This window comes from Canis lupus, chromosome 8 (genome assembly GCF_011100685.1).
Source record: "Canis lupus familiaris isolate Mischka breed German Shepherd chromosome 8, alternate assembly UU_Cfam_GSD_1.0, whole genome shotgun sequence".
In the NCBI taxonomy this organism is placed as follows: domain Eukaryota; kingdom Metazoa; phylum Chordata; class Mammalia; order Carnivora; family Canidae; genus Canis; species Canis lupus.
The window spans coordinates 39,077,991-39,094,250 of record NC_049229.1 but is presented as its reverse complement, the minus strand read 5'-3'; the positions used below and the strand labels follow the sequence as shown (position 1 = coordinate 39,094,250).

General features: G+C 37.6%; 2 protein-coding genes across 4 annotated transcripts in view; both read left to right on the top strand.

The window, feature by feature from the left end:
• The window catches only part of LOC480351 (coiled-coil domain-containing protein 170-like), a 53,409-nt gene that overhangs the window by 3,165 nt on the left and 33,984 nt on the right, over positions 1-16,260 (top strand). For 2 of the 3 annotated variants that reach the window (XM_038544916.1, XM_038544914.1), the window contains exon 2: positions 10,697-10,822. In XM_038544916.1, the coding sequence (XP_038400844.1) occupies positions 10,742-10,822 (81 nt within the window). In that variant the 5' untranslated portion in view covers positions 10,697-10,741. Of the gene's footprint in view, positions 1-1,770; positions 1,909-10,696; positions 10,823-16,260 lie in introns of those variants that run through there. The other variant, XM_038544915.1, reaches the window with a different exon arrangement.
• Positions 1,408-2,354, top strand: LOC102155863 (nucleoside diphosphate kinase A-like). The gene has a single exon (XM_038544918.1). It carries the CDS (start codon positions 1,712-1,714, stop codon positions 2,168-2,170), a length of 459 nt encoding a protein of 152 aa, XP_038400846.1. The 5' UTR covers positions 1,408-1,711; the 3' UTR covers positions 2,171-2,354.

Sequence of the window (16,260 nt, the reverse complement as noted above, 5' to 3'; positions counted from 1 at the left end):
ATGCCTCTACTTTCTGGCTAACATGGTATTTGTCTCTCTTAGTGGGTTTTTTTTTTTTTTTTTCCATTTGCACTCCTTTTTTTTTTTTATTTTTTTATTTTTTTATTTTTTATTATTTTTTTTTTATTGGTGTTCAATTTACTAACATACAGAATACCCAGTGCCCGTCACCCATTCACTTCCACCCCCCGCCCTCCTCCCCTTCTACCACCCCTAGTTCGTTTCCCAGAGTTAGCAGTCTTTACGTTCTGTCTCCCTTTCTGATATTTCCCACACATTTCTTCTCCCTTCCCTTATTTTCCCTTTCACTATTATTTATATTCCCCAAATGAATGAGAACATATAATGTTTGTCCTTCTCTGACTGACTTACTTCACTCAGCAGTAACTTTGTTTTTAATAGAGTATAAGATTCATAAAATGGTAAGGAAATAAAAGTAAAAAATAGAATTCTTAAGAAGTCTTTTGTCTCCATTATCACTATCATTCAGGACTGAGGAGCAGTTTATTGTCCCTTTTCATTCACCATAGCTTGTTTTTTGTTTCTCTTCTTCGGTTCTTAGAAAAGGAATTGATGAAAAAAAAAAAAAAGAAAGAAAAGGAATTGATGTAGTAATGATTTTAGGTATCAAATAATGGAAACGAGGAAAAGACTAAAGTCTCATTAGAGATATTTCCACTTCATCTATGTAGCTATCTATTTATTTATAAAGATTTTATTTTGTGGTAATCTCTTCACCCAGTGTGGGGCTCAAATTCACAACCCCGAGATCAAGAGTCACACACTACTAACTGAGCCAGCCAGGCACCTCAGATATTTGTTTTTTAATAATTGCTTTCAATATCAGTAAAATGAAATAATACAGAAATTTCAAAATGGATTTCAAGGTTATTGAGTAAAATCAGGCCTTCCTGCTTTCTGTTCCATGCTATTCAAATCACACCATCTTGGTTTTTCTCTATGAAAATTCCTGTATTCTGGGAAAGTACAATTTTATGGAAGATACCAACCAGCAAAGGAAACATACCCCACTTACATGCAACCCCTCTGGCCTGCAGTTTCTGTATGTGTTTTCTCCTCCTCCTCCCCCATACATCCCCTGATCTTTTTTTTTTTTTTAATTTTTATTTATTTATGATAGTCACACAGAGAGAGAGAGAAGCAGAGACATAGGCAGAGGGAGAAGCAGGCTCCATGCACCAGGAGCCCGACGTGGGATTCGATCCTGGGTCTCCAGGATCACGCCCCGGGCCAAAGGCAGGCGCTAAACCGCTGCGCCACCCAGGGATCCCACATCCCCTGATCTTAAAAAATAAATCTCCCTCTTATTGCCTGATAAACATATGGAAGATGGCTTTCCTCTATTTCTTTTACTTTAGAAAAGAAAGATAATTTATGAAATTGAACTGGGTAGGGAATATGGATTTAAGGCAGTATGGAAGTTCTTGGGAAATTGAATTTGTAAAAATTATAGTTACATTTTACATTCCTCTGGGGGCAGAAAGAACACTATGACCTATCACATGCTACATTATCAACTCATGTTAGACTTTTTATCTTTTGGCTGAATCTCAAGGGATATAGTTAGGGTTCCTGATAGAGAAATTGAAAATGAAGGATATTTGCAAGTAGGGTGTACATAAATATGATTAATAAGTAGCATTTAGGGCGGTGCCAGAAGGAGTTGCAGCGGTAGCTGCTGGAAAGAACCATGGCCAACAGTGAACGCACCTTCATTGCCATCAAGCCTGATGGAGTCCAGCGCAACCTCGTAGGAGAGATCATCAAGCGTTTGGAGCAAAAGGGATTCTGCCTCATTGCTATGAAATTAATCCAGGCTTCTGAAGACCTTCTCAAGGAGCACTATATTGACCTGAAGGACCGTCCATTCTTTGCCGGCCTGGTGAAGTACATGCAGTCAGGGCCTGTGGTTGCCACGGTGTGGGAAGGCCTGAATGCGGTGAAGACAGGCCGAGTGATGCTCGGGGAGACCAACCCGGGGGAATCCAAACCTGGGACCATCCGTGGGGACTTTTGCATCCAAGTTGGCAGGAACGTTATCCATGGCAGCGATTCTGTGGAGAGTGCAGAGAAGGAGATTGGCTTGTGGTTCCAGCCTGAAGAGCTGGTGGATTACAAGAGCTGTGCTCAGAACTGGATTTATGAGTGATGAGGAAGCAGACCTCAGTGCTTTGCCCGTTCCATTCCCTCTCCCTCCCATGAGCAAGGGGCCAGGCTCTTGCAAATCCAGTTATTTTTGAGAACTTCCTTATAACCTGGAGGGGACCTCTTGGAGCTGGGAGTGCTTCCTGTACAGTATTATGGGCCGCCATCAGATTAAAATGTTTCATCCCGGGATCCCTGGGTGGCGCAGCGGTTTGGCGCCTGCCTTTGGCCCAGGGCGCGATCCTGGAGACCCGGGATCGAGTCCCACGTCGGGCTCCCGGTGCATGGAGCCTGCTTCTCCCTCTGCCTGTGTCTCTGCCTCTCTCTCTCTTTCTCTCTCTCTCTGTGACTATTATAAAAAAAAAAAAAAAAAAAGTTAAAAAAAAGTTAAAAAAAATGTTTCATCCCATTGTAAAAAAAAAAAAAAAAGTACCAGCTGTTTCAACCAGTTACAATTTAAACAGTGGTTTGATACTATCTTTAGAATGCCTTGTCTCCAAGCAACAGGTTCAGTGGGCAGCTCCTTCTGAAGTCTGGCTAAGCTGTGAGGATCTGAAGTGGTGTCCTGAAGACATTGCTATTGATGCTGGGCATATCTCAGCATCAATTCCTTACTGCTCTATGCAGACTCTCCTTGGAAGCACCTTGGATCACCATTACTAGGTCTGTTTCATGCTTCTTTTATCTCTAGCATGTCAGGCCCTCTCCAGTTTTTAAAGCACTCAGATCCAGGAAGGCTTGCTACTGGCCAAAGTAAAGGGCTCCACAAGGCTAAGCCATCAAAAGTCGATCATCTATCAGCCCACAGATCTCAGAAAAATAGCCCAGTGGTGAGTTGTACACTGGCATTTATTTTTTATCCCATTCTCAGAAAGTAGAGGTAAAACAATTTCTACATAATTGAGAGCTAAAAGAAAGGACAGTCCAGTTCTGTTTGCCCACTTGCCTATGCTAGCACCCTTTCATGTCTTTGCTAGTGAACAATCCAAGACATGAGGTTAAATGATCTCTTATTTCTTTTGATCCCTGGCTTGACTCTAGAATAAGAAGCAAGGGCACCTGGGTGGCTCAGTTAGTTAAACAGCTGACTCTTGACTTCAGCTCAGGTCATGATCTTGGGGTCATGAGATTGAGCCCTGTGTTGGGCTCCAGGTTCAGCAGGGAATCTGCTTGAGGATTCTCTCTCTCCCTCTCACTCTGCCCCTACTCTCGCTTATGTATTCTCTCTCTCTCTCTCAAATAAATAAATAAATAAATAAATAAATAAATAAATAATTTAAAAAATAGAATAAGGACCAGTGAACCATCTATATCTAATGGAATCTCAAAGTAGATTTTATTTATATTTGCCTTTTTGATGGTTCTCACATTTCACTGAGGACCAACAATCCTAAAACAATGTATAAATAGACTCTGAAGGGCCTCTAAAGTTAATTTGATCCAAACTCATCATTTTCTAAATTAGGAAATAACACTAGACAGGCCACAGTGATTTGAGAGGCAGAGCTGAGTAGTCGGAGTCCCATTACCTACTAGTGCATCAAATTATCCCCTTGGTTTACAGCCTTGTTTTTTTTTTTTTAATTTTTATTTATTTATGATAGTCACACACAGAGAGAGAGGCAGAGACACAGGCAGAGGGAGAGCAGGCTCCATGCACCGGGAGCCCGACGCGGGATTCGATCCCGGGTCTCCAGGATCGCGCCCCGGGCCAAAGGCAGGCGCCAAACCGCTGCGCCACCCAGGGATCCCTACAGCCTTGTTTTATTAGGGCTAGACCCTAATGAGAATCTTTCTGAAAATTAAATGTCCTGTTGGATCAGTTGATGTCCCTTCCAGTAATATTTTTCAGACCATGATAAATATCCACCCAGGCTTTACCACGTAGCTCCTAGGGGATGAAGTCTGAGCTTGGAGTAAAGATGAGTGTTAGAGTAGTTTATTTCCTCCCTCTATTGGCTTTATATGACAATGACAAGCCTATTTTCTCCACTAGGAGAGGAAATGTTTTACAGTAAATCAACGGATGAGTAGATAAGGAAATGTTACATATATTTGTGTGTATATACACATATACCCACTGTACAGATTTCAATTTGACATTTTCCCCCAATTTTGCTTCACTTTTCTCAAAGAGATAAAACTTCTGGGTGCCTGTCTGGCTTAGTTGGTAGAACATGTGACTCTTGATCTCAGAGTTGTGAATTATAGCCCTATGTTGGATGTAGAGATTACTTTAAAATCTTAAGAAAGAGGTAAGACTTCACTGATAACAGTTGAAGACTGTTTTGTGACTTTTGATCTCATCCCCAGTTCTTGGGATGGATAATATAAAAACTTTAACAAGTAGGATCAGACATTAACTAATAAGAATCTTTGCCATTCCTAGCACTGGGGCAGGACCTGGAGTCTCTGCTGTTGAGCATTAGGCATCTTGGTTACTAGACAGAAGAAGGGTGAATGCACACAGGTTCTGGGGTGGTGAGAGATGGAGGTGTTAAGGCAGCTGCTATTACAAGTCTCTGTGAAGTGTTCTTTGATCATCTTGGACCTCTTTTTTTTTTTTTTAATTTATTTTTTATTGGTCTTTTTCCTTTTCATAAGTAACTATTCTGAACTAAGTATATAACCTTTATATTCTTATAAATTTGTGGGTACTTTTGTTTGGGGCATTTAAAAATTACATAAATGATACTCTAGACAGGAGTGCTTAGGTGGCTCAGTCAGGTAAGCGTCTGCCTTCAGCTCAGGTCATGATCCGAGGGTCCTGGGATTGAGTCCTGCACTGGGCTTCCTGCTCAGCAGGAAGTCTGCTTTTTCCCTCTGTCCTACCCTTGCTCGTGATCTCTCTCTCTCTCAAATAAATATTTTTTAGGGATCCCTGGGTGGCGCAGCGGTTTGGCGCCTGCCTTTGGCCCGGGGCGCGATCCTGGAGACCCAGGATCGAATCCCACATCGGGCTCCCGGTGCATGGAGCCTGCTTCTCCCTCTGCCTGTGTCTCTGCCTCTCTCTCTCTCTCTCTCTCTCTCTCTCTGTGACTATCATAAATAAAAAAATAAAAATTAAAAAAATTAAAAAAAATATTTTTTAAAAATGATATTCTAGATGGAACTTTCTGCCATGCTATTTACATTCAGTCTTATGTTTTTGAACGTTGTTCTTTTTGATTCACATAAATTTAGTCTGCACATTAACTGCTGCACAGAATTTCATTACAAAGTAATATATCACAATTTTTATATATAAACAAGCTGCAGTGAGTATTTTTTTTTTTTTTTTAGGTTTTATTTATTTATTCATGAGAGACACAGAGAGAGAGGCAGAGACACAGGCAGAGGGAGAAGCAGGTTCCATGCAGAGAGCCTGACAGGACTGGATCCTGGGTCTCCAGGATCACGTCCTGGGCTCAAGGTGGCACTAAACCGCTGCCTGGTTTAGTGCCACCTCTGGGCTGCCCTGCAGTGAGTATTCTTATCCAGCATGCCTCCTTGTCCATATCTTTTAAACTATGAAATAAAAATTTTTCAAGTTGTATTTGAAAGAGCTAACTACAAAAAATAAATTAGAGGTTGACTATTTCTTATTTTTATAAATTAGAAGCCTATTTGAGTACGATAGTTATTTTTATTTTTATTATTAATGTTTTAAATCATAGTGATATTGCAAAAAATAATGGATATTTTCTGTATATACCTTTCTTAAATACTGCTGAAAACTAGATATACACAAGAGTAAAAAGAAATATTCAGTGCTTAAAAAAATCAGTGAGGGATGCCTGGGTGGCTCAGCAGTTGAGCATCTGCCTTAGGCTCAGAGCACGTTCCTGGGTCCAGAATCGAGTCCTGCATCAGGCTCCCTGCAAGGAGCCTGCTTCTCCTTCTGTCTGTCTCTGCCTCTCATGAGTAAACAAATAAAATCTTTAAAAAAATCAATGATATTGTAATATTGCAATGAACTAAATAAGACACTTAGCATGTTTTAATCAATTTACTCTTGTTTTGGATCTCAGGTACACTATCAAGTTAGTCATGTTAGTTCATGGTACATTATCTGTCTGTGGAACATTGCTCTTGCTTTATTTTTTTTTCCATCATTTCCTTTTCTGTTTCCTCTCAATCTTACATGTTTGTCTTCAAGTATATTTGCATCTTTTAAAAGTATGTATTTTTGTGTATGGGTTTATTTTTTTAAATATGTAATTCTTAGAAAATTATAAAATGTATACACACAGATTAGATAATAAAACAAGTACCTATGAGCCTGATTCCTAGTTTCATAGAACATTGTCAGCACCTTAGATATTTCCTGTGTGCCCTTTCCTAACTGAATCCCTTTGTTTCTACCTAAAATTCAAGATAGTAGATATGTATTTAATTTTTTTTAATTAAAAAAAATTTTAAGTAGGTTCCATGCTGGGCCTGGAGCCCAATCTAGGACTTGAATCACAACTGTTAGATCAAGACCTGAGCTGAGAGCAAGAGTTAGATGCTTAACTGACTGAACCATTCATGTGCCCCCAAATAGTAGATGTTTTGAATTTTGTGTTAATCATTCCTTGTTTCTCTTCCTAGTCTAATCACCCACATATGTATCCTTAATTAATATTATTTTTATCCATTTTGAAAATGTATTTAAATGAAGTTATACTAGTTTTATTCTTTTGTTACTTCTTTTTCTTTTGTAAGATTGGTGTTGATGTAGTGCAGTTATCAATAATTTTTATCATTGTGTAGTATTTTATTGTATGAATATACCACAGGTTATTTATCTACTAAACTCTTATTTGACATATGGGTTTTCCATTTTTTGCTTTTTCAAATAATGTTGATAATCTTTGCTTTTAAATGGAAAGTTTAGTCCATTTACATTTAATTATACTACTATTTGGATATATTTCTATCATCACATTATGCATAATCCATTGTCCCATTATTTTTGCAGTTCCTTTTCCCTCCTCTTATTGTGCCAAAAACTGATTATGTTTTTGCTTTGTTGTTTGTATTTTTTTCATTCCATTTTTCCTTCTCTTCTAGTTTAAAAGTTATATGCTATATGAATACTGTTTTAGTGGTTATATTAACTATTTTATCATATGTAATTAACAAAGTTAAATAACATTTTCATGTTACTCCTGGGAAAGCTGAAGATTTTATAGTGCTTTAAACTATTTTTCAGGACACCTGGGCAGCTCAGAAGTTGAGTGTCTGCCTTTGGCTCAGGGCATGATCCCAGGTCCAGGGATTGAGTCCCACATGGGGCTCCCTGCGAAGGAGCCTGCTTCTCCCTCTGCCTATGTCTCTGCCTCTCTCTATGCGTCTCTTATGAATAAATAAATAAATCTTTAAAAACATACTTTTCTCCTCTCAATATATATACAATTTTTTGTCTTGCTTTTATTCTATTCTTTATTTTCAACCCTATAAATCAGATTTTAAAAATTAACTCTTATTTAAATATACCTACATATTTACAATTATTTTTTGTTCACTTTTCTTGCTCATATTTCAGACTTCATAAGTTAGTTTTCTATGTGAAATCTATCCTTTAGAATTTTCTTAAATGAGGGAATATTAGGAAATTCAGTTTTTCTTTGTCTAAAATCTCTTTATTCTATCCCATTTTATTTATTTTATTTATTTTTTATTTTTTATTTATGATAGGCACACAGTGAGAGAGAGAGAGGCAGAGACACAGGCAGAGGGAGAAGCAGGCTCCATGCACTGGGAGCCCGACATGGGATTCGATCCCGGGTCTCCAGGATCACACCCTGGGCCAAAGGCAGGCGCTAAACCGCTGCACCACCCAGGGATCCCTATCCCATTTTAAAACATAATTTCACTCAGTATAAAATTTCTAGCTGGCAGTTATAATATATCCTTCATTTGAAGAAATACTACCATTTTTTGCACTATTACAAAATTTTAAAATGTTACCAGCTAAACTATTCACAGTATGAAATGGCACCAACTTTAAGATGCACCCCAGTTAGGGTCACCCAGATGACTCAGTTTGTTAAGCATCCGACTCATGATTCAGCTCAGGTCATAATCTCAGGGTTGTGAGATTGAGCCCCATGTTGGGCTTTGTGCTCAGCAGGGAGTCTGGTTGGGATTCTCTCTCTCCCTCTGCCCTTCCCCCAACTCACATTTTCTCTCTCTCTCTCTCTCTCTTTCTCAAATAAATATGTCTTCAAAAAAAGATGCACCCCCATTGCAGAAATGTGAAAAGTTTGTCTCAGAATCAGTGAAGGATGATATATTTTTTTAGTGCATTATAGCTATCATTTTGCTTTTTCTAGCTTTTGAATTGTTGAAATGTCTCTCAGCAGTCCAACAGCTATTTTTTTGTCATTATCTGTCCTTTCTATTATCTGCTTTTTAGATATTTCCTTGATGGTCTGCAATTTCATTTTTTAAAGTCTTTTTTATTTATTCATTTGAGACAAAGATATATATATATATACATATACATATATAGATATAGATATAGATAGATAGATAGAGAGAGATAGAGAGAGAGAGAGAGCATGAGCAAGGGGAGAGGCAGAGGGAGAAGCAGGCTCCCCGCTGAACCAGAAGCCTGATAGGGGGCTCAATCTCAGGGCCTGGAGATCATGACCTGAGCTGAAGACAGATGCTCAACCATCTGAACCATGCAGGTGCCCCTGCAATTTCATTTTCAGTGTGTAGGTAAGGAATTCTTTTTCTTTACTCTTCTTGGGATTTGCTAGACCACTTTGATATCTTTCAACAATTCTGTAAAATTCTTAGACATTATGTCTTTAAATATTGCCTCTTCCCATTCTCTAATTTATAAACTTCTTGGACTCCAAATAGACATATGATAGACCAACTCATATTCTCTGTGTCTTTGAACTCTCTTTTATCTCTACCATTTATTTTTTCATTTATTTTTTCCTATATGCTGTCCTCTTGATAATTCCTTCATATAATTTCACTCATTCTTCACCTAGGTCTCTTGATAATTCCTTCATATAATTTCACTCATTCTTCACCTAGGCTCTTTAATGTGTCCATTCAGTTTTTTTTTTTTTTTTTCCATTCAGTTTTTGAATTAAAGTTATTATACTTTTCATTTTTAGAAAGCTTACCTGGTTGTTTTTCCCAACATGTTTATTCTTTTTTTTTTTTTTAATTTATTCTTGAGAGACAGAAAGAGAGAGAGGCAGAGACACAGGCAGAGGGAGAAGCAGGCTCCATGCAGGGAGACTGACATAGGACTCAATCCTGGCTGAAGGCAGCGCCAAACTGCTGTGCCACCGGGGCTGCCCCCAACATGTTTATTCTTTTTTTTTTTTTTTTTTTTTGTTTATTCTTTAAGGTTTTGTGACTTATATTTTCAAAATTCTCTTTTATTCTTGATTTTTTTATTACACATTTTTAAAATTTATTTTTTTGAGAGGAAGAGAGTGCACAAGCAGGGCAGGTAAAGGGCAGGGAGAAGAGAGAAAGAATCTTAAGTAGGCTTCATGCTCAGCACAGAGTCCAATGGAAGGCTTGATCTTATGACCCTAAGATCATGATCTGAGCTGAAATCAAAAGTTGGATGCTTAATCAACTGAGCCACCCAGGTGCCCCAAAGTTTTTATTTTTGAGTAATCTCTACACCCAATCTGGGACTTGAACTTATAGCACCAAGATCAATACTTGCACACTCCACCAACTGAGCCAGCCAGGTGCCCCTCTTAAAATTTTTTAAATAGTTTAATACAATTATTTTGTATCCTCTTGTGAAGTTCTGTTTCCTAGTATCTTTGTAAGCATAAAATTTTAAAACCTGATAACTTTAGAAAAATACATTTTGTTTCTTTAGTGCATTAAGCACCATGTGATATGTTTATGCACTTTTTAGAGATTTATGTTAATACATTTTTCTTGGTTTTATTTGAATCATATAAACTTTTTTTGTAACAAAATTATACTAATTATAGTTACACTTTGCACACCCCTTTAACTATAGGAAGAAATACTGTACTACGGATAAATATGCTCCAACTTTTACTCTCAATATAGGTGTGGAAGAAAGATGAAATTGATGTTGATTTACTGAAATCAGATTTTAAAAAATTAATTTGTATAATATAATGCATAGGAATTGATTTGTAACCAAAAAATAAAACAAATACTGATAAATCTCTCATCCGTGGCCTTCTAATATTTCAAGTCTCTATAAAGGTTTTTATTAGATGTGAATTAAAATGTCCACAGATACCTTATATGTGTTTTCTTGATTCCTGTACTCTTAGAAATTATATTTATTTAGATGTGGTACATTTAAGATGTTATAAATTGTCAGGTAGCAATTTTTAAAAAGATGTAAAGTCTTTTAGGTGTCAGCATGTTACTCATCATTTTCCTGAGACCTATTGCATTTGTTACCATAGTACCTCAAATGTTTTAAAGTTGTATTCTTCTTAAAGCTACTTATTTGAGTTTCTGTGGGTTAGAACATTGGTTTTGATCAATAGGAAACATGTTTAGCTAATTAATTTGCAATCTCTCTTTGTAGGCTTCTTTTGATCCCCGTGTTGTAGTTCCCACCAAGAACCCAACGATGTACAACAAAAGGGCAGCTGACCCAGTCCGTCCTGACCTTACTGGTTTGCTGGTGAAAAACAAAAATCTTCTAGCTGAGGTATATGGATTATCTGAAAATAAAAAATGCCAAGGGAAATTATATCCTCTGTAAAAGTAGGGAGAAAAACATTCTGATAAGGGGCTCAAAGTGTTATCTTAATTCAGTTTTGCTTTTTTTTCTCAATATTGAACTGTCTTGTCATTGAGGAGCACAAATTTAGACTCAAATTTGTCTTTTGCCAGGTAAATCCTTTTGAAGATCACATGTAGTTAAGTGCTTTTGAGTTGACTGGTAAATATCATAGTGTTAAAATAGTGCTTAGGGGCAGCCCCGGTGGCCCAGCGGTTTGGTGCCGCCTTCAGCCCAGGGCATGATCCTGGAGACCCAGGATCAAATCCCACGTCGGGTTCCCTGCATGGAGCCTGCTTCTCTCCCTCTGCCTGTGTCTCTGCCTCTCTCTCTCTGTCATGAATAAATAAATAAAATCTTAAAAAAAAAAAAATAGTGCTTCAGAACTGCCATGCTCAAAATTTATGTAAAAATAATAATCGATTATATGTTTTAAGCATTTTTTAATAGAAAGGTTGAGTTCCTATTTAAAACATAGCACCAAATATCAAATATCCATTAGTCTTATATAATACTTGATGAAACATCTGAATAACAACAGATGAAAAAGAAAGAAAGCACATTTGTAGGAAATGCCTTGACTTTTCCCTTAACACCTAGTGATGAACTAGAGAGTATTTTGGTTTGGTTTTTTTTAAGCTTATTAATTTGTTTATTTATTAATTGATGTAATCTCAACACCCAATGTGGGTGGCTCAAGCTCATGACTCCAAGATCTTTTTTTTTATATATATATATTTTAATTTTTATTTATTTATGATAGTCACAGAGAGAGAGAGGCAGAGACATAGGCAGAGGGAGAAGCAGGCTCCATGCACCGGGAGCCCGACGTGGGACTCAATCCCGGGTCTCCAGGATCGCGCCCTGGGCCAAAGGCAGGCGCCAAACCGCTGTGCCACCCAGGGATCCCTCATGACTCCAAGATCAAGAGCCACATACTACTCTTCCAACTGAGCCAGCCAGGTGTCCCCGTAGGAATTCTTTAGTTGAGCTCAAATGCCCTCAGGTCATGTGTTACAAGAGATAGTCTTATGGATAACCATGATTGAATCCCAAAGCCCACTATCACTATTAAAGGTATTATGATGTGGCTGTTTATGCCTGCATTGTCTCTATAGTTACTTGTGAGTAAAATGTTCTGAATGCTGATGTTGTGGAACACTAGCCTTTTGTGTAAGTAGCTATCTATGGTGTGTGTATGAGTTTGCTAGGGCTGCTATAACTAAGTACCACAGACTGTGGCTTAAATAATAGAAATTTGGGATCCCTGGGTGGCGCAGTGGTTTAGCGCCTGCCTTTGGCCCAGGGCGCGATCCTGGAGACCTGGGATCGAATCCCACGTCGGGCTCCTGGTGCATGGAGCCTGCTTCTCCCTCTGCCTATGTCTCTGCCTCTCTCTCTCTCTCTCTCTCTCTGTGTGTGTGAGTATCATAAATAAATAAACATTTAAAAAAAGATTAAAAAAAATAATAGAAATTTTTCTCATAGTTCTGCAGGCTAAAAGTCCAAGACAAGGTATCAGCAGGGTTAGTTTCTTCTACTACTGCTTCTCTTTCTCCTCTTCTTCTTTCTCCCAGATTTATTGGATATAATTGACATATAACATTATGTAAGTTTGAGGTGATTTTTTATATATATTTTTTGTTTTGATATATTTTGTAAAATAATGACCACAATAAGGTTAAATAATACTTCCATCACCTCACATGATGATTCTGTGTGTGTGTGTGTGTGTGTGTGTGTGTGTGTGTGTGTGTGTTGAGAAGGTTGGTTTCTTTTGAGGCCTCTTTTCTTGGCTTATAGATGGCCATCTATACTCTGTGTCTTTACATGGTCTTCCCTCTGTAACTATGTCCAAATTTCCTCCTATTATAAGAATATCAGTCATAGGATTATGGCCCACCCTAAAGATCTCATTTTAACTTAATTACCTCTTTAAAGACCCTGCCCTTGGGGTACCTGGGTGGCTCAGTCAGTCAAACAGCTGCCTCTTGATTTTAGCTCAGGTCATGATCTCAGGGTCCTGGGATTGAGCCCTGCATTAGGCTCTGTGCTCCGCAGGGAGTCTGCTTGAGGATTCTATCTCCCTCTCCATCTGCCCCTCCCTGGGCTCATCCACACACATGTTCTCTCTCTCTCTCTCAATAAATCTTCAAAAAAAAAAAAAGTCCTTGTCCTAAAATATAATATTCTGAGTTACTGGGTGTTAGCACTTAAACATGTGAATTTTGAGAGGACAAAACAGCCTACAACAGTGGCCTTATTCCTTGGGGCCTCTTTTCTGCTATCTCATCTATCAATAGCCTGACACCAGGTTTCATTTAAATATATAGATAGATATAGAGGAGTACCTGGCTTACTCAGTTGGTTAAGCATCTGACTCTTGATTTTGGCTCAGGTCATTTCATTATCTTAGGGTCCTGAGATGGAGCCCTGAGTCAGGCTCCACACTAGGCATGGAACCAGCTTAAGATTCTCTTTCTCTCTGTCAACCCACCCCCTCCTTCACATGTGCTTTTTCTCTCAAAATAGAAAAACATATATCTATAGATAAGTAGATAAATACATATTTCTTTTATGTATCTTTTATTTATCCTAATATTTTCCTCCTTTAGCATAGAGAGATGAATAGAGCTTAAATTTAAGTGGAGTTTGTAAAGTACAATCCATTTTCTAATACTGGAGAGATTCTTAATCTTTCCTCCCCTCCCCCCCAGAAAAATTTAATACCAATACCTGAAAACTGAAAGCATTAATTCTTCTTGTCCACAGTATAACTTACTACTAAATTTACTAAGTTTGAGATTTTTGATAATTCAGGTTTGGATTAGATTAAGGTTTATGTCTATGCCTGATTCATAAGCCTTTTAAGCCAAATTGTCAAAAAAGATCACAACCTTTAAACCTTGTCTAAAGAAAATATTTATTTTCAAGAATTTCAAAGTACTTTTTATTTTTTTAAACATTCTCTTTTTAAATATTATTTTTTATTTTTTAAAGATTTTATTTTATTTATTCATAGACACAGAGAGAGAGAGGCAGAGACACAGGCAGAGGGAGAAGCAGGCTCTACTCAGGGAGCCCGATGTGGGACTCAATCCCAGGTCTCCAGGTTCAGACCCTGGGCTGAAGGCAGGCACCAAACCACTGAGTCACCTGGGCTGCCCCAAAGTACTTTTTAAAAGCCATTCTCTGCATGTGCATAAATCATTTGGTAATTATAAATATTTTAATCTATTTATCAAAGCAGATATATGAAATGCTCTACAATGTCTCATTGGATTTGTTGTTATATGGAAAATATATTAATAAAAGAGTCTAGTGATTTCAACAGAATACCTTCAGCATGAGTCATCTTTCTCTTTTCCAGTAACTTTATTTCTTTGTGGGACATAGAAAAAGTGTTCAGTTGGTGATTGTGTTGTCTAGTTTAGGCACTATGATATTGAACTAAAGCTCTTGCATAGTGCTAGATAGGCTGCTGTCAGAATAAATAGGAGTTAAACAACTTGTAAAAAAAAATGTTACTGATATGTATAATAAGGCCTAGTATGTTAAAATAAATTTAAAGTGTTTTGCCAGTATTTTTACTTTGATTTTTTTATGAAATTTTTATTTGTGAGGGCAATAGAATGGCATTGTGAGGGCATGTGTTTATGCAGATAAGATATTTTTCTTCCCTTAGCGTAGTCCTGGCAAATAGTAGAAACCAGGTAGATGGGCAGCCCGGGTAGTTCAGCGGTTTAGCGCCGCCTTCGGCCCCGGTGTAATCCTGGAGTCTCGGGATTGAGTCCCACATAGGGCTCCCTGCGTGCCTGCTTCTCCCTCTGCCTGTGTGTGTCTCTCTCTGTATGTGTCTCTCATGAATAAAAAAATAAATAATTAAAAAAAAAAAAAAGAAAAAGAAAGAAACCGGGTAGATGCAGTCAACAATGGAGGGAGTGAATGGAGGCAATGTCACTTCTGCTGCTAAAGAAAAATTTATCAGAACCAATTATTCTTAATTTTAATTGAAATTTTTATTAAAATAATTGAAGAAGCACTTGGAGTTTTAAGAAATAATTTAGAAAGATCCTTTATAACTTTGCTGAGTTTCTCCCATTGTTCAATTTTGCAAAACTATAATATAATAACCTGAATATTGACATTGATGCAACAAAGTCTACCAATCCACCATTCTTACTCAGATTTCCCCAATGTTACTTGTACACATTTGTGTGTTTGTATAGAGTTCTAAACAGTCAAGATACTGAACAGTTTGAACACTACAAAGATCTTTCCTGTTGCCATTTTATACCCACACCCACTTCCTTCCTACCCTCAACCCCTGGTAACCACTAATCTTCCCTGCATTCTAAAATGTTGTCATTTCAAAAAGTTTTATATGCAAAAAGCTAAACATAGAGTTATCATATGACCTTTAAAAGAAGAGTGATAGTATAGTATCTGATGTTACAACTGAGGACAGAACACATATTCTTTGCTTATATTCTTAGAACATTCTATTCATACCAATATTATTGTACTTGTTAAGGTATACTTTAATTATTTGTTTTATAATTGATCTCCCTGAGCTGGGAAATTTTTTGAGAGTTCTTAATCTTCTGGCACATGCCTGGAACATAGAAGATACTGAAGTCTTGGTAGTTAAATAAAGAATGGCTCAGGGGGATCTCTGGGTGGTTCAGTGATTTAGCCCCAGGGCCTGATCCTGGAGACCTGGGATCGAGTCCCACATAGGGCTCACTGCATGGAGCCTGCTTCTCCCTCTGCCTGTGTCTCTGCCTCTCTCTCTGTGTGTCTCTCATGCATAAAAAAATCTTAAAAAAAAAAAAAGTATTTATTAAAAAAAGAAAAAAAAAAAAAAAAAGAATGGCTCAGAGAGGTGCTAGATGGGAAGTAGAAAGACCAAATAGGAGGTTTATAGCAAACAGTGCATGAGGTGGACAATGTGTCCCTAAAACAAGATAAAGGCAGCAAGCAGCAGGATGGGAAGAGAGGGATACATATGGGAAACATACTAGAGGTAAAATGAGCAGACCTAGTAACTTGAGGGGAGGATTTAAGAAGGAGTTAATAAAAAAAATGACTCTTATCTAATTAACATGTTTTTACAAAAATATAAATGAATTTTGAAATTTTCAATTTTAAACATTTGATCTTATTATTAAAAGGTATTTTCTCTATGGATCTTTCATAGAATACTTAACCCATTATTTTATTTTATTTATTTATTTTTTAGATTTTTTTTTTTTTTTTTTTTTTTTTTTATTTATGATAGGCACACAGTGAGAGAGAGAAAGAGAGGCAGAGACACAGGCAGAGGGAGAAGCAGGCTCCATGCACCGGGAGCCAACGTGGGATTC

Coding starts and splice junctions, on each gene's coding strand:
- LOC102155863 (XM_038544918.1), top strand. CDS start 1,712: ATGGCCAACAGTGAACGCACCTTCATTGCCATCAAGCCTGATGGAGTC.